Source organism: Colobus angolensis, unplaced genomic scaffold, assembly GCF_000951035.1.
Source record: "Colobus angolensis palliatus isolate OR3802 unplaced genomic scaffold, Cang.pa_1.0 Scaffold131, whole genome shotgun sequence".
Taxonomy (NCBI): Eukaryota; Metazoa; Chordata; class Mammalia; order Primates; family Cercopithecidae; genus Colobus; species Colobus angolensis.
This window is the reverse complement of record NW_012114364.1, coordinates 3280016-3299151: the sequence shown is the minus strand read 5'-3', so window position 1 is coordinate 3299151 and position 19136 is coordinate 3280016. Positions and strand designations below refer to the sequence as shown.

The following is a 19136-nucleotide window of genomic DNA, read 5'->3' as shown; positions in this document are numbered from 1 at the left end:
ACGTCCAGGAATTTATCCATTTCTTCTAGGTTTTCTAGTTGATTTGCGTAGAGGTGTTTATAGTATTCTCTGATGGTAATTTGTATTTCTGTGGGGTTGGTGGTGATATCCCTTTTATCATTTTTTATTGTGTCTATTTGATTTTTCTCTCTTTTCTTCTTTATTAGTCTTGCTAGTGGTCTATCAATTTTGTTGATCTTTTCAAAAAACTGCTTCTGGATTCATTGATTTTTTTGAAGGGTTTTTTGTGTGTGTCTATCTCCTTCAGTTTTGCTCTGATCCTAGTTATCTCTTGCCTTCTGCTAGCTTTTGAATGTGTTTGCTCTTGCTTCTCTAGTTCTTTTACTTATGATGTTAGTGTGTCAATTTTAGATCTTTCCTGCTTTCTCTTCTGAGCATTTAGTGCTGTAAATTTTCCTCTACACACTGCTTTAAATGTGTCCCAGAGATTCTGGTATGTTGTATCTTTGTTCTCATTGGTTTCAAAGAAGATCTTTATTTCTGCCTTCATTTTGTTATGTACCTAGTAGTCATTCAGAAACAGATTGTTCAGTTTCCATGTAGTTGAGCAGTTTTGATTGAGTTTCTTAATCCTGAGTTCTAGTTTGATTGCACTGTGGTCTGAGAGATAGTTTGTTACAATTTCTGTTCTTTTGCATTTGCTGAGGAGTATTTCACTTCCAACTATGTGGTCAGTTTTGGAATAAGTTCGATGTGGTGTTGAGAAGAACGTTTATTCTGTTGATTTGGGGTGGAGAGTTCTGTAGATGTCTATTAGGTCCGCTTGGTGCAGAGTTGAGTTCAATTCCTGGATATCCTTGTTAACTTTCTCCCTTGTTGATCTGTGTAATGTTGACAGTGGGGTGTTGAAATCTCCCATTATTATTTTGTGGGAGTCTAAGTCTCTTTGTAAGTCTCTAAGGACTTGCTTTATGAATCTGGTCCTCCTGTATTGGGTGCATATATGTTCAAGGTAGTTAGCTCTTCTTGTTGAATTGATCCCTATACCATTATGTAATGGCCTTCTTTGTCTCTTTTGATCTTTGTTGGTTGAAAGTCTGTTTTATCACAGACTAGGATTGCAACTTCTGCCTTTTTTTGTTTTCCAGTTGCTTGGTAGATCTTCCTCCATCCATTTATTTTGAGCCTTTGGGTGTGTGCACGTGAGATGGGTCTCCTAAATATAGCACACTGATGGGTCTTGACTCTTTATCCAATTTGCCAGTCTGTGTCTTTTATTTGGAGCATTTAGCCAATTTAAATTTAAGGTTAATATTGTTATGTGTGAATTTGTTCCTGTCATTATGATGTTAGCTGGTTATTTTGTTCGTTAGTTGATGCAGTTTCTTCCTGACATCGATGCTCTTTACACTTTGGCATGTTTTTGCAGTGACTGGTACCTGTTGTTCCTTTCCATGTTTAGCGCTTCCTTCAGGAGCTCTTGTAGGGCAGATCTGGTAGTGACAAAATCTCTCAGCATTTGCTTGTCTGTAAAGGATTTTATTTCTCCTTCACTGATGAAACTTAGTTTGGCTGGATATGAAATTCTGGGTTGAACATTCTTTTCTTTAAGAACGTTGAGTATTGGCCCCCACTCTTTTCTGGCTTGTAGAGTTTCTGTGTAGAGATCCACTGTTAGTCTGATGGGCTTCCCTTTGTGAGTAACCCGACCTTTCTTGCTGGCTGCCTTTAATATTTTTTCCTTCATTTCAACTTTGGTGCTCTTCTCCAGGAGTATTTTTGTTGAGTTCTCTATATTTCCTGAATTTGAATGTTGACCTGCCTTGCTAGATTGGGGAAGTTCTCCTGGATAGTATCCTGCAGAGTGTTTTCCAACTTGGTTCCATTCTCACCGTTACTTCCAGGTACACCAATAAGACGTAAATATGGTCTTTTCACATAGTCCCATATTTCTTGGAGAGTTTGTTCATTTCTTTTTACTCTTTTTTTCTGTAAACTTCTCTTTTTGCTTCATTTCATTCATTTGATCTTCAATCACTGATACCCTTCCATCCTGTTGATCGAAATCGGTTACTGAACCTTGTGCATTTGTCACGTAGTTCTTGTGTCATGGTTTTAATCTCTATCAGGTTGTTTAAGGGCTTCTCTACATTGGTTATTCTAGTTAGCCATTTGTCAAATCTTTTTTCAAGGTTTTTAGTTTCTTTGTGCTGGGTTCGTACTTCCTTCTTTAGCTCGGAGAAGTTTGATCGCCTGAAGCCTTCTTCTCTCAACTCGTGAAAGTCATTCTCCATGCAGCTTTGTTCCGTTGCTGACGAGGAGCTGTGTTTCTTTGGAGGGGGAGAGGCGCTCTGATTTTTATAATTTTCAGCGTTTTTGAACTACTTTTTCCCCATCTTTGTGGTTTTGTCTGCCTTTGGTCTTTGATGATGGTGATATAAAATGGGGTTTTGATGTGGATGTCCTTTCTGTTTATTAGTTTTACTTCTAACAGTCAGGACTCTCAGCTGCAGGTCTGTTGGAGTTTGCTTGAGTTCCACTCCAGACCCTGTTTGCCTGAGTATCAGCAGCAGAGGCTGCAGAAGAGTGAATATTGCTGAACAGCAAATATTGCTATCTGATCATTCCTCTGGAGGCTTCGTCTCAGGGGTGTACTCAGCCGTGTGAGTTGTGAGGTGTCAGTCTGTGCCTAGTGGGGCATGTCTCTCAGTTAGGTTACTCAGGGATCAGGGACCCATTTGAGCAGGCAGTCTGTTCGTTCTCAGATCTCAAACTCCATGCTGGGAGAACCACTACTCTCTTCAAAGCTGTCAGACAGGGACATTTTCATCTGCAGAGGTTTCTGCTTCCTTTTGTTTGGCTATGTCCTGTCCCCAGAGGTGGAGTCTACAGAGGCAGACAGGCCTCCTTGAGCTGTGGCGGGCTCCCCCCAGTTGGAGTTTCTTGGCCACTTCGTTTACCTACTTAAACCTCAGCAGTGGCGGGCGCCCCTCCCCCAGCCTTGCTGCTGCCTTGCAGTTAGATCTCAGACTGCTGTGCTGGCAATGAGGGAGGCTCTGTGGGCATGGGATCCTCCCAGCGAGGCGCGGGATATAATCTCATGGTGTGCCGTTTGCTAAGACCCTTGGTAAAGTGCACTATTAGGGTGGGAGTAACCTGATTTTCCAGGTGTTGTGTGTCATGGTTTCCCTTGGCTAGGAAAGAGAATTCCCTTCCCCCTTGCACTTCCCGGGTGAGGCAATGCCTTGCCCTGCTTTGGCTCTGGCTTGTTGGGCTGCACCTACTGTCCAGCACCCACTATCTGAGAAGCCTCAGTGAGATGAACCCTGTACATCAGTCTGAAGTGCAGAAATCACTTGTCTACTGTGTTGCTAACGCTGGGAGCTGGAGACTGGAGCTGTTCTTATTCAGCCATCTTTGCACCACCCAATGTTACTACTTTCTAGTTTCTTCTGTTATAATAGCTATATTCTCCTTATCATTTAATTTTGTATATTTGAGTTCTTTCCCTTTTATTGTTAGCTACTATTTTGTTTAATTTTCATTTGAAATCCAGGATTTTGAATAGTTATATTTACCCTTTTTTCTTATTAATCTACTTCAGTGATTGCAGTATCTTTATTATTTTCCTTATTCTACGTTTTAAATTTTCTTTTTTGTTTCTTTTTTAGTTTGAGCTGGGAATTTAATTTATTTTTTGATTGAAGTGTTCAGGGCTATGAAGTTTTGTTTCTAATCACTGCTTTAAATGTTTCCCATTTATTGTTATGCAATGGTTTGTCACTATTTCTTAAAAATCTTGTAGTATCTTAACAATGGAAAATTAGAATTATTTTGTGCTTGGTTGAATAATGGGATAGATGTGAAAAGATTTCTAGAAAAGCTTGTTTTGAATGTTGCCAACTTATAACTTCAGTGACAACTTCCATTTACTGAATGCTCACCATGTACCTGTCACTGAGCTAGGTGGTTGGTATACATTATCTCGTTTAAGCTGTACAACATCATTTTGAGCTACCTATTATTTCCCCATTTTCACAAGAGGAAACTTTGGCTTAGAAGAGTTATTGTAATTTGCTTAAGGCTGCATAATGCATAAATTGTTAATGTTTAAATTTGAATCCATTTCTGACTCTAATGCCTATGGCTTTTACCTAGAGAATAATATTGTGAGGTCACAGAGGTACTGAAGAAACGTGGCATAGTCAGGGAATGTTAGTAATACTGTGTGACTGGAGTGAAGTTAGCACTTAGTGGTATCATTTCTGGCTTGAGCAAATGGTTTTTTGAGGTATTATTAACTAGATGGAAAACATGAAGCAAAGCAGGTCTATATAAGATGATAGGCAGGTTTGGTATATCTGTTGGACACCTGAATGAAACTATCTGGTAGTAAGGTGAGTATAGATCTAGATTTCTGCAGAGTGATTTATACTGGAGATGTATTGAGTATCATTAGCTTAGAGGTGGTAATTTAAATAATGGGTTTTGAAAGTGGTAATACAGAATATTCTGTGCAGTGAGAAGATCAGCAGATATATGAAATAATGAAACTTGAGGTTTATTGGAGAAAGAGCCTGAAAAGGAATCAAGAAAATGGTAGTCAAAGTGTTAGGTAGAAATATAGGAGATCTTGTGTAACAGGGACCAAAGGAGGAGTTTTAAGAAAAATGGAGGGTCATCATCATGTTCTCTGAAGAACTGAAGAAAGATAAGATCAGATGTGTTTATTTAATTTAATAGTATCTGATATGACAGCTAGTATCTTAAATTCAGTGGAGTGATGAAGATTGGGTTGAGGAAGAAGAAAATGGCGACAGGGTTTATGAACTGTTCAGTAACTTGGTTATGAAGAGAAAGGGTCATAGTACAGTACTAGTTAGTATGTGACTCTGGGTACCTTCATTCCCTCTCTCTACTGTCCTCCTTGAACCTCTCCCTTTCATCTCTTTCTTTTCCTTTTTTCTTTCTTACTTGCTCCCACTCTTCCTGTATTCTACTCACTTTCCCTCCTTTCTCCCTAATATGATACACTTGAACATTTAATGTTACAGGAGAAGAATTTAACTTGGGACAGCATGACATCTTATCTTATGCCTATAAATATGAATAACATACATAAATATTCAAATAGGTGTTAGATCAGAATGAAACTGTTAATAGTTTCTTGAATACAGGATCACAGCCACATATATACCTTTAAATAAACATACTTGCTTAATAAATTTTAATAATATTCTTTAAAATAATAAAATACCAACACTGTACTAAATGCTTTACATATTTTCCACAATTTAAACCTTATCAGCAAAATCTCTGCCCATTTTATAGATGAGGACACTGAAGCACAGAGAAGTTAAGTAACTTGTCCATTGTTCTATACCTGGTATGGTAGTGTGGTTCTAGAGTCTATGTTCTTAACCACAAGGCTGTATTCCTTCTCTGTCCACTATACTAGTTACTTTCATGCCTTTAAAAATTCATTAGTAATATTTTTGTTGTAAATTATGATACAGAATTAGAAGTGGAAATATTTTGATGTTTTGAAGAAATCTCTTTCACTATTATACTTGTATAGAATAGTGAAGATTAGAAAAACATAATTTCTGAAGTAGGGATACCAAGTACAAACATGAATTAAAATTTCACTTTTCTGTATTTGAGTTAAAGAATTGAAATGCCTGGCCGGGCGCCGTGGCTCATGCCTGTAATCCTAGCTGTTTGGGAGGCCGAGGCGGGTGGATCAGCAGGTCAGGAGGTCAGGAGATCATGACTATCCTTTCCAACATGGTGAAACTCTGTCTCTACTAAAAATACAAAAAGTTAGTTGGGCTTGGTGGTGAGCGCCTGTAATCCCAGCTACTTGGGAGGCTGAGGCAGGAGAATTGCTTGAACCCAGGATGTGGAGGTTGCAGTGAGCCGAGATTGCACTATTGTACTCCAGCCTGGGTGACAGGGTGAGACTCCGTCTTTAAAAAAAAAATAAAAAAGGAATTGAAATGCCTGGCCAGGCGTGGTGGCTCATGCCTGTAATCCCAGCACTTTGGGAGGCTGGGGCATGTGGATCATGGGGTCAGGAGATCGAAACCATCCTAACATGGTGAAACCCTGTCTCTACTAAAAATACAAAAAGTTAGCTGGGTGTGGTGGTGGGTGCCTGTAGTACCAGCTACTCTGGAGGCTGAGGCAGGAGAATGGCATGAACCCGGGAGGCGGAGGTTGCAGTGAGCTAAGATCGCACCACTGCACTCCAGTCTGGGCAACAGAGCGAGACTCTGTCTCAAAAAAAAAAAAAAAAAAAAGCCTACGGGTGAAGCTAGACTATATTATATATTATGAGACACATAATGTCTCAAAAATGCAATATTGCTACCTAATAAAAATGTATTTGAGATAATTGAATTCTTAGAATATCAATCACAAATTGATGTATTTGTTATTTTGTTTATATCTAACAGCCTTATAAATGTCTTTCTTCAGGGAAACATGCAATTTCCATTGTGAACTGCCTTCCAGAGTTTATGGTAGAACTTCACTGACGTTGCTACTGATGCCAATGTGGAATAAAGGTCTTTATAGTTTAGAAAGTCAAAATGTATGAATGGGCTGTACCAAAAAATGACTCACTTTCCTTAAATTTTAACACACCTAGTACAAACTTATTTGAATTTTTAGAAAGAACATTTGAAAATCAAGTAATATATGTACGACCTGTTTATCTTGCTCATATCCGTACTTTTGTCTTATGTCATACTTGATATTTGGGTTTCCTTTCAGAACTTTTATATTTGAGCTCTAATCACAATCTAATTTTTTTTAAGCTAATTGAAAAAGAAAAATTATTATTTTTCTGTATGGACAATTCAGCAAACTTAAATTGACTTTATTTTAGCATGAAAATTCTTTTATTTGTCACAAAAGAAGACCTTAATGCAGATATTGTTGGATTAGTTGTTTCAAAGTAATTGATTCTTTCCCTTACTCATTTTATTGTTATAAATATTAATTGGTTGACTTGCCTACCGAGTCGTAAAGCCATTGAGTACATGGGTGCATCTGTATCGCTCACTGGTGTCTGTTCAGTCCCTAATGCCTATGACTGGCACTGGTAGGCACTCTAGTGCTTTTTAAAAAATTAAGTCGGTTTTTCTGAATGAAATGAATGAATATATTATATATATAATATATATATTTTCTCATATATATGATATACTCATACATATATATGAGTATTTTCTCTATGCTAGAAATGTGCTTCTTATGGCACTATTACACTAAGACTTTATAAAACTATTTTGTTTGCCTGGATCTTACATGGAAATGTCATGTTAAATTAAAAACATTAGTTTTACCTCTTAGCGATTAGGCCCTGAGAAATAGTCATAGAATCCTGATTTTTCACTCTCATTGCTTTTACTTTCCTTACTTTTCTCTTTTACTCTATTTCAGCTTTCTTCCCTTCAACGTGTTTTCTCTTTAATAATCCTATCCTTTTTGTTATTTTTTTTTTTTTTTTAGTATCTGGAGTCCATCTTTCCCCATCTTCTCCTGAGATTGTACTGGACCATGACCACTCTTCTGCCACTGGCTGCCTCTCTTCTGATGCCATTATTTCATCACCAGAGAATACACCAGAAAATAGCATTCTGAGTCAGACTATTCCTAAAGCACAGGTAAAGACAAGCATATTTTTAAAGGAGATGTGCACTTAAAAAATTGCCTGCTAATTTAATTGATGTTTTTTTAAGTTTCTTTTTTAGCCAATTTGTCTTAAAGAAGTATTTCTGCAATAGAGATTCTAATTTTGAGGCTAATACGTAGAATTCAAAAAAACTAGATAATATGTTTGTGTTTCGTGGCACGATTGCAAAATATTTAAGTAGCCTTAGTTACCAAAGTATGATTTGAGTATCTTTTATTAAACTTTACCTGGCTTTGCATTTCAAATCTTGAACTTGAAAAGGGAAAATAATACAAAGAAGAATAAGTATTTCTCTTTTTAGCAAATCTTACCACATGTTTTCAGGTATACAAGCAACTATTTCAATTTTAGGGTAAAAACCAAAAATATAGCAGTTACAAGGTTTATTCATTCAAATATTTTTTAAACCAAGCACTTATGCTAGCTGCTGGAGGTAGTCCCAATTTCTAAAGTGTTGTACACAATTTTGAGTCACCTGTTAATTTTGCGAGACAGTGATGATCAATAGAGGTCATTGATAAATTTCAGAGTTCGATTTACAGCTTAAAATATAAACAAATTCTAGGTCTGTGTGTAAATTTTAAGAACTGTTAACAACCAGATATATCTATCCTTATTCATACATTTTCAAGTGTAGGAAAAAGTTTTAAGTCTTTTAGTGCATTGGTAGCAAATTAAGGAATACATTAGATTTCAAAATTAAGAGGAAATTTTGTTTCTTACAGCAAAGATTGGGTTGTAGTAACAGTTTGAGGTCTTCTCTTGATTTACTTAAAGGGTGAAATAATTTCAGAACCTTTTCAACAACTTAATTTCCAAATGTGGTTTCTAGTGCCCTTTGGATGTTTTCATTATTGGTATAGTGTAAACTTTCCTCTCTTGTGTATTTTTTTTTTTTTTTTTTTGTAATGTGGTTTAGATTCAGCAATCAACACACACTCATCTGGATATCTCACTTTTTCCATTGGGTTTAACTGATGAAAAAAGTAATGGGGCAATTGCCCTTGTGGATGATTCTGAGGATCCTGGAGCCAATGTATCTAACATACAGCTTCAGCAAAAAATTTCAAGTCTGGAGATTAAACTCAAAGTATCTGAAGAAGAAAAACAGAGAATTAAAAAGGTATATTTAAATTTGCCTAAAAAATGTTTGATTTGCAAATATTAGAAATTTGATATAATCTCAAACTCTGATTAAAAACTCATCAGAGGAAGAAGATACTTTTCTCCCTTGGCTGTAGGTTTAAGACAGTCATGAACTAATCACCTGGAAAAGCCTTTGATGAGAAATGTATTTTACATATGTACTTTTAAAGATATGAATATCTTTTACTAGTTTTTTTCTAACTGTTGCTTTCTTTTTTTGGTTTATTTTTATTTACTTTGAAAGCAGATAATATTGTATTTCTTATGAAGAGGCAAAATTTTGTGATATCAACTTTTCCCTATGGGAAGTTAGGCATCATGGGATATTTGACAAGAGTACTTAGGTATACAGCCATTTTAGTAAATTCTTTACTTATGCATTGTTCCCTGTGAATGTATCTGTCAAAAGAGCTTACCGTATTTATAGAAAGTGTATCTAGAAATAGATTATGTTGATGAAATTAGTTGAGGTGCTCATATTCATTTGTTGGAATGAGTAAATGTTATGTCCATGTTTGATATTGTCCTAGAAATTAGATGAAGCATACAATTTATAATATTGTTAGATTTTAAGCCATACTTCCCATGGATTCTTTCTCTGACAAATGTTTTCTGATATGTGCATTGAAAAAACTAAATATATTTTAAGCCATTAAATATTACAAAGCCTGTATTTGGATTTTTGTTTTAGGATGTGGAATCATTGATGGAAAAGCATAATGTCTTAGAAAAAGGCTTTCTAAAAGAAAAAGAGCAAGAGGCCATTTCTTTTCAAGATAGATACAAAGAACTTCAGGTAAGAAAATTGAACTTAAAATTTAAAATGTAAGCCTTTTGATGAAGCATGTGCTATAATTTCCAAAAGTACATAATGAGTATCTTATGAATGAAGAATCAGTACTTGCTTAAATGTATAAAACTGACTAACATGGGTTAAATTAATGGGAAGATGCCCATTTTGAAAAATATGAGTTTGTGAGCAGCCCTGAGGATTAGTAGTTTGAGGTTCAAGCAATTTGGTAAGAAATACTCTGTTTCTAATGGATACATTTTGGGAACTGTTTATTCTAATTTTTGTTATAATAATTACATTTGAATTACATTTAGAATCCTGTAATCCAGAACTGAGATATTTAACTTTTTAAAATAAATTGTCTCCTTTTCTCCTTCCTAAATTTCCTTATGTGTTTATTCTACAGTCTAACTTAACACAGTAAATGACAACTCCTTCCTGTTAATTGCTAAGACTAAAACTTGCACATTCGTTTTTGTACTTACTCAATGTCTGTTTCTTTAGCAGGATTTGTTGGCTGTACCTTCAGAATATCCAGGTTTCAACCGTTTATCATCATGGTCACCACTGTCAACATATTGTATATTATCATTATTTCTCCCTTGTGTTACTAAAGTATATTCGTACTAGTCTTTTGCTTTTGTCACTGCCCACGTGCAGACCATTCCCCCCATTGCAGCCACTGTGATCTGATTGAAACTTAAGCTGGTCATGTCATTCTTCTGTTCTAAAACCTTTGGTGGCTTCTTATCTTACCCCCACTAAAAGCCAAGTCCTTAAACTGGTTTTCAAGGCTCTGTGTTCCCTTAGGTCCCTTCTTCCTGTCTTTTCCTTGCCTCTTCTTCCTCAGTCATTTTTCTTTTTCCTAATATCCAGAGTACTCAGATTCCCTCAGATACCTGCATGGTTTTCTTCATAGCCTTCAAGTCTCTGTTCAAGTATTACCTTATCAGATAAGCCTTTCCAGACAATGCTGACATCCTCTTCGTCCACCTTATCATAGTCTTCTTTATTTTTCTTTCTAGCACTTTTTACATTTGACAAATCATATATTTATTTATTTATTTGCCTGAATCACTGTAATAGTCTCGTAAGTGGTCTTCTAGCTTCCACTCTTGTTCTTTTCCATCATGAGTTTTTAATTCAGCAGGTAAGAAAAAATGTAAATCAAATCAGATCCCAGACTCAATTCCTATTTTCTTTCCAATATACATTTTCAAGCTTCTCCAGTTTACCCTCAGGTATTTATTTACACCAAGCTTTACAATAAGGTATAGGTGAATGTGTGAGTATATGTGGGGAAGGACATTCTTTGCCTGTTGGAGTAGTATGATCCATGATTCACTCACGTATCCCTGCCTGGAATGTGGTTCCTCCTGTAGAGCAGTTTTTTAAAAATATAAAACTTGGAAATAAGGAAAAATGCAGGCAGTGTGTCTTTTCAGCATCTGTGATGACATTGTTTAATGTGCCCACCTCAGGCATACTTAGGAGAATGTAGTTTATTTGACTCACTGTTTACTCTTGAATAAGTCTCAGATGTAGTGAAGTTACATGTTAATTTATAGATGCAAATAATTCTGTTTGTTAGAAAAGATAACTTCAGAGAATATAATTAATTGCCCTGTAGGATATTAACAAGTTTTATCTCTAACCTAGTGCTTTTAGTCTAACACTCCATGTTATTAACTTTCCTATCTAAATCCTGTTCTTCAAACGCTGTTTGAACCAGTCTTAGCATCTTATTCATTCGGTCTTACAGGATATTAACCAGTTTTGTCTCTAACCTAGTGCTTTTAGTCTAACACTCCATTGTTAAATTTCCTATATAAATCCTGTTCTTCAAATGCTTCTTGAACCAGTCTTAATGTCTCATTCATTCAGTCTTAAATGATTAATTCATTAGTAAATGAACAAAATAAATCTTTGGTGTATCTTCAATTTGTATTTACATGAGTCAGATTAACTTTTTGAAAATTATACTTTTAACAGCTCTCGCTGAACTCTAGCTTCCTTCTGATACTTGCTCAAATGCTACTCTTGTGGAGCCTTTTCTTAATCATGCTGTATAAAATAAGGTCCTGTGTACTTGCTCAGCATTCTCTAGCCCTTTTTATTTTTTTCTTTCCCATACCACCTATTCCTACCTGTTGTTTTATTTTGATTTGTTTATTTTCTGCCTTTTCTCCATTACAGTGTAAGTTTCTTCAGATTAAGAACTTTTCCTTGCCAGTAGTACCTGGCATATAGTGCATGTTCAATGAATACTGTTGGATGAATCAGTAGATGAACTAATATCATGCACCCTGTTCCCCAAGGACTAACTACGTTGTGTATAGCCACACTTACTGACCTCATCCTTGGACTTAACGGTGCTTATTAAAAGGCATAGTACTGAATAATGAGGTAACTGTTTTTTTGTCTTCATTGAATGACTTATTCTGGACCCTTTAGTGAGACATACATCTTTGAGAATTCAATTTTTCCATCTATAAATGGGAACTGTAACATATCAGAGAGGCTATATAAAACCTAACATATATCACTTTGGGTTGTTTTTACATTAATGACATATAAATGCTATCTGGCATTATCATTGTTGTCTCACTGCATTTACTATTAATAGTCATAATCTAGGAGTGATAACTTGAGTCTTCAAAGCTAGTTCGTTTTATAGGAATCTGTACTTTCAAAGAAAACTTTTTTCAGATGACTTCATTTTAGGACCAATAGGCTTCTCTCTCCTTTTTATAGCATGGGAATAAAAGAGTAACTTATGGAGTGTTAAACACCTTGGCTAAATAAATTATAGAAAAATGTACCAGGAGGTCTCATAGCCAAATCGAAGTTAAGGTAGGCATACTGTTCAGTTTATATGTCTCTGTACCATCCATCTCTGAGGAAAGGATTTCTATCCTCAGTTCCTTCCGTTCATTTCATGTGCCAATTCTTTGTTTTTTATTTGGTTATCGTATTTTTAGTTCTAAAATTTCCATTTGGCTCTCCTTCATATCTTCCATTCTGTGCTGAAGGTTTCTATTCTGTTTGTTTCAAGCATGTTCATAATTCCCTGCTGAAGCATTTTTATTATGGTTGCTTTAAAATCCTTGTTAGGAAAGTATCATCTCAGTGTTACCGTTGGTAGTATTTTCTTGCCCAAGTTGAGATTTTCCTGATTCTTAGTGTCATGAGTGTTTTTTAATTATATCCTGCATATTGTGGGTATTTTGTATGACACCTTGGATCTTATTTAAATCTTGTATTGTAGCAGGCCTCATCTGATACTGTGTAGTTTGGGAAAAGATTAACTATTTTGTTAATGTGAGGTGCAAGTAAAATGACAAGTTCTCCACTCAGCCCTCTTTGATACCCTGGATAGGAAGGATACCACCTTACTCCTGGGATAAGGTGGGATTTCAGGGCTCCCACAGGCCTTAGCATATGCGTCCCTGGCTGGGAGGGGGAGAGGCACCTTTTTACTGTTCCACGGGTGCCTTACCGTGAGATTAGGGGCGACCTTGTTACCTCTGGATAGTTATAAAAGTTCTGGCTTCCCACTCAGCTTCCTCTGACACAGGAATGGAGGGTGAGAGAATCCTTTTGGATGGGGATAGAAGTCCTAAAACTGTCTTCATAACCACTTGGTTTTCTCTGATACCACATCAAGGTCATCTGTGGGCACTTCATTGTTGCTGTGCAAGAGTGGAAATCTAGGCTCGGTACTTGGCCTTTTGTGACAGAGGTGGTTTAAAAATAAAGGTGAAACTTGGAAATAAGGAAAAAGGTGAGCAGTGTATCTTTTCAGTGTCCTATGGGGACAGGCCTACACTATGACAATTTAGAAGAAGGTATTTTGTTTGAGTCATTGGTTACTATTGATTAAAAGTTTCAAAGTTAGGGCCATTTATTTTTTTCGTGGTAGTTGATTGGTGTGGGGTGTTTATTGTCTAAAAGCTTTCTGTCTTGCTAGATTGTGCCTTTCATGGCCCTTTTGCTACAGAGGATTGGCTTTTATTGGGGCTTTTGTGCCTATTGGTGTTTCCTGGTTGCTGGCTGTTCCACTTCCTAGTTTGGGATATATGAGGCTAAAAGAAAACTCACAGAACTCACTGCTTTGTCATTCCTTGGATTCCCAGGTCCCTAGTAGGTCTGCCTTCCCTCTACGTTCCAGAATCCTCTTACATTTGTTTTAATAAAATGTCCAGCTTTTTAGCTGTATTTATTGACAGAAATAGGGAAAAGTGTGTCTTTTTAATTTTAATTTGAAAGTGGGATAGAAAGCAACCTTTTAAATTTTAGGTATTCGTTGTTGTAGCTACATCAGGAAATTGATATCAAAACATTATTTTGAAACAGGTAACTTTGAGTCAGTTTTTTTAGGGGGGTGGGGGAAACAGGTTAATGAGCCCCCATGGAGTCATTCTAGATAGAGGAAGGATGGATAAAAATATATGGATAATTCAAAATGGGAGATAATACATAAATCTTTTTATCTGCTTTATATTTACTAAGTTTGTGCATATATATGAGTATGTGTTAGATATTCTGAAAGTATTTTCAACAAAAACATTTACATTGTGCTGTAAATACCTGATCCAGGAAGAATTTGGAAATCTTAGGCTTCCCTATTTGACCTTTCTGCAATCCAGTTCTTTCTGAGGGTTATGGACTTTTTTTTTTTTTCAAACTAACACAAAGTTGTTTCTACCTAATAATTTCTTAGGAATAGGAGATGTGATTAAATTTGTGAGTGTCAAAGGAGGCTACTGTATGTTAAGTATCTATAGGATGAAATATTATCAAAGTGAGTTTTTAAATAGTGATATGGTTTGGCAGTGTCCCCACCCAAATCTTATCTTGAATTGTAGCTTTCATAATTCCCACATGTTGTGGGAAGGACCTAATGGGAGATAATTGAATCACGGGAGTGTGTCTTTCTTGTGCAATTCTCATGATAGTAAATGTCTCATGAGATCTGATGGCTTTATAAAGGGAAATTTCCCTGCACAAGTTCTCTTCTCTTGTCTGCTGCCATGTGAGATGTGCCTTTTACCTTCTGTCATGATTGTCAGGCCTCCTCAGCCAAGTAGAACTGTTGAGTCCATTAAACCTCTTTCTTTTATAAGTTGCCTAGTCTCGGGTATGTCTTTATCAGCAGTGTGAAAATGGACTAATACAAACAATGAATATATATATTAAATTTCTTGTTTGGATTTATGGTCTGCCAGTCATCCTCTAGATAATTGAGTCTTATGACATATTTTCTGTAGAATATGGCAATTTTTTAATATCAAGGTATCTAACATACAGGTCTTTTAAATGTTTGTGGAGCTTAATTAAATGAAAAGAGTTATTTATGATGATGGGAACAATATACTGGTGCCTGCATCTCTGTGGTATCCTACATAAAGCACAACATTTAGGAGTCCAGTAAGATAATGCTAGGTTAAATTAGCTGAGAAGTCTTTCTCCTTAAGAAATGTTAGTATGTTTATGTATTTATAAAAATAGTATGTTTAGTCTGGAAAATGTGGACAATATAGAAAAAGGAAAATAAAATTTATAGCTATTTCTCACCATGAAAATTCTCAATATTTTCACCTGATTTCAGAATACTGGGCTCTGAATTTTCAATTTTGAAAAATCTGCCCCTCTACTTAGGCCAGGGTTTGGATGTATCTTTGTCAGAATTTTATTCTGACAAGAGAGAGTAATTAATAAATGGAATGTTTGTAAAACCTTTAAACAAACTTTTTAAAGACAACATTAATGATTACAGAGAATTCTAACAGTGTTATTTTATGTGATATGGTCTGATTACCAGGATAGGTGGAGAGGCGTGAATGTGCCATAACAAAAGGAAATAAATACTGTGAACTCTATAGTACAATGGGGGTGTGTGCTAGGTCCCCTTTTCCTGTTCTGTCCAGGGTGTGTAGCCTAACCAGAGGAAGAAAAGTGAGTCATGCTGCATTTATCAGAAATAACTATTTAAAGGACTTTCACAAAGCTTGAATAGAGAACTCCTCATTTTAGTACAGCATGGATTCCAATCCCTTTTGTATCCTTTCTTTGACTTCTGTAACAAGTGGGTCAACACCTGTGACAAGCACTTAGGAAACTTGGCAGCTCATCAGATAGCACGTGTCCTCATGCTGCCACATTTCTAAAAATTCAGTAACCAGACACAGCTGGTTATAAAATTATTATCTTTGATAGTCGTCAGTATTGGTATCTATGGCTAACTTTGGGAATTTTTTTTGTAAGCTTTTTAAAGACTGGATCTATTCTTTCACATTCCATTTTCTATTGCAGTGCCTCCTGGCTACAGCAGCTTGATTATTCGGCTTGAGAATTTAATTAAAAAAAAAATACTGTTTTATGAAAATAAAATGTTTCAGAGGACCTTACATTTACCTAATAAATGGATTTATACAGCCCCAGACTACTACTTACATTCTGTTGCTAATTTCACAGATTGTATTACTTAAGTACCAGTAGATATTAATCTCAATTTTTTCATGTACTCTTTAAAAATAAGTACTAATCAGGTGTTGGACATTGGGCGCTTGGCAAGAGGCTACTATAATAATTGTGCTTTATAAATTTGGTTAAGGGGTAGATTAGATCAGTTGCTTGACTACCCAGAATAGTTAGCTTGATGATCTGGTATGTAGAGAATTTAGCAGTTATGCCTAGGTAACCCAAAATATAGTGTGTGGTCTTATGTAGGACTGGAAAACGCTGAAGGAAATGTTAGTATACATTAAGCATCACTTGAAGACATTCTGTTTATTCACATATTTTTTGGCATGACTAAACACTCTGAAGATGTATTTTTGTCAGAATTTTAGTCTGACAAGAGAAAGAATAATTAATAAGTGGAATGTTTGTAAAAAATGAAGAATAAGGATTTTATGTTTTAGTTGGTTTTACATGCATTTCTTTTAGTGGTATATTTTATATTAGATTTGATGCTGGGAAATGTATGTATTTCTGTTACTAGGAATCCTATCCTCTTCACAGGCCTTATAAAAGGAGAATCACTGTGAGAGGAATCGTTGTGAGATATGGTCAAGTATTTTCTTTCTTATTTCAAAGCTAATTGAATGATTGAATTATTCAGTCCATAAGTTAAGCACGAAAATTTGGAAGACCTCTTTGTCAAGCTGTATTAGAATAATAAACATTGCCATAATAAGCATTTACATTCGTTAAAACGTGTCTGTGTAGTTTAGAAAAGTTTATCCAAAACAAACAGGTAGAATTATTTATATAAAAAGAACATGTTAAGGATATTTTGCTTAATGTGTCAGTTATATATTCTTTTTTTTTTTTTTTGAGAAGTTTCGCTCTTGTTGCCTAGGTTGGAGTCAGTGGCAAGATCTTGGCTTACTGCAATCTCCACCTCCTGGGTTCAAGCGATTCTTGTGCTTCAGCCTCCCAAGTAGCTGGAATTACAGGCATGCACTACCACAGCTTGCTAATTTTTGTATCTTTAGTAGAGATGGGGTCTCACCGTGTTCACCAGGCTGTTTTGAACTCCTGACCTCAGGTGATCTGCCCACCTTGGCCTTCCAAAATACTGAGATTACAGGTTTGAGCCACCGCACCTGGCCTTGCATATTCTTAAAAATAAGACTTTCGGGTCCAAGTAGTAAACTTGAAAATTTTGCTTTATACAGTAGTTTTCATGAATTTCTGCATTTCATCTGTTTTGCTTCACTCATTTGACTTCCTTAAATTTTAGAACAATATTCTTCAATCCAGGCTCACATTATAATTTCCAGGAAAGTTTCAAAAAATGCTAAGTTACTGGCTCATGCCAGTTAATGTATTCAAGTGATTCAAACATCAAAAACTGCATATAGTAAATAAGGGCATATAGTGAAAAGTCTACACCTCATCCTCTGCTATATCTACCTAGTTCTTTTTTCCCCTCAACAGATAATTCCTGTTATTTTTTTTTTTGTATCCTTGTAGAGTATTTTATAATGCAAACCAAAGCCAATCAGAAATACACATATATCTCCTTCTTTCTATCTTATTTAGATAATAATATACTAAATATTTATTTATTTAGTTAAGATTATTTCTTGGAGGCCTTTTCACAGTGACTCATATAGAAGTTCTTTATTCTATGAACATCTGAAATACATGATTTTCTTGTATCATAAAACATTGCTGTCAAAGTCTAATACCAATCTAATTCTTTTTCCAGTTTCTTGTTATGTCCTGGTTTTGGTTATTTTTGGTTGATTCCTCTAGGTTTACAATATGTCTTTCTAATATATGTAGTTTCAATTTCTTTCTTTACAGTTTTAAGAAGTTATTACATTATAAATTTAATGTTTGTTTTATTCTCTGACTGTCTTCCTTATGGTGACTCCTGTTATTTGTATGTTGGATAGTCTTTGCCTTCTACATTTGTCTTTACTTGACTCCTTTTTATTGCTTCATTTTTTTTATCTAAAATTTGCTCCCCCTTTTATTCTTTAGTTTACATAATCATTTCTGAAATGATTTATTCTGTCATAATTCTTTTCTAAAATCTCTCATCATTTCTGAGTTGTTCTAACTTTGGTTTATGTTGTTTAATCTATTTTATCATTTTCTGAGTATCTTTTAGCTCACTTTGTGTTGAGTTAATTTTTCTTTTTATTTTATTTATTTATTTATTTTTACTTTCAGCCAACTCACACCATTTTTTTTTTTTTTTTTTTGGCTATGCTTTTATTTTCTGTAGGGCTGTCATTCTGTTCCTTCTTTTTTCATATAATAGCATTGTATGGGATTCAACTAATGCTCTTCTGTTGTTTTTACATGAAATTAGTTCTCTTAAACTTTTTAGATGAGTCATTTAAGATAGTGTTTTCTCTCATTTTAAAATCCTGTGTTTTTGTCTGATTAAAAAATACGGTGAAAACATTTTATAATTTTCTGACTTCATTTACTTCTTCCACTTTTATCTTGATCCTCTTTTTCTTCTCTCTCTATTGTCTCTGGTTTGATCAATTTGGATTTTCCCAGCAATGTGTCCTCAGTGTGGGGCTTTATCTTGAAAGTATTTAGAGTTTTTTTGGCCCATTGACTCCTTATTGAAGACCACTTGTACTTACCTGAAATTGTGTAGACTTCTCTCAGTTTCGGCTACTGTTCTTATCTTGGCATGCTGACCTCTCCAGTGAGTTTCTGTTAGCCATTTCAGAGTTTTAATGTCTGTTTGATGAGCTACTGTTCTTATCTTGGCATGCTGACCTATCCAGTGAGTTTCTGTTAGCCATTTCAGAGTTTTAATGTCTGTTTGATGAGCTACTGTTCTTATCTTGGCATGCTGACCTATCCAGTGAGTTTCTGTTAGCCATTTCAGAGTTTTAGTGTCTGTCTGAGGTCCTATTACTTTTATCTTTTTTCCTGCACAGATTCGGATGCCATACACGTCTTGGGACTATTGATGGTTTATCTCACTTCTTCATATTTTGGCATTCATAAGGGATATTGTGAGATACAGATTTGTGATAGAAATATCTCAGT

General features: G+C 35.4%; 1 protein-coding gene across 2 annotated transcripts in view; it reads left to right on the top strand.

The window, feature by feature from the left end:
• The window catches only part of CCDC91 (coiled-coil domain containing 91), a 395593-nt gene that overhangs the window by 107753 nt on the left and 268704 nt on the right, over positions 1-19136 (top strand). Inside the window, exons 2-5 of one of the 2 annotated variants that reach the window (XM_011934106.1) lie at positions 6442-6530; positions 7480-7634; positions 8583-8786; positions 9501-9605. In XM_011934106.1, coding sequence (XP_011789496.1) covers positions 6512-6530; positions 7480-7634; positions 8583-8786; positions 9501-9605 — 483 coding nt within the window. In that variant the 5' untranslated portion in view covers positions 6442-6511. The remainder of the gene's footprint in view (positions 1-6441; positions 6531-7479; positions 7635-8582; positions 8787-9500; positions 9606-19136) is intronic. The other variant, XM_011934104.1, reaches the window with a different exon arrangement.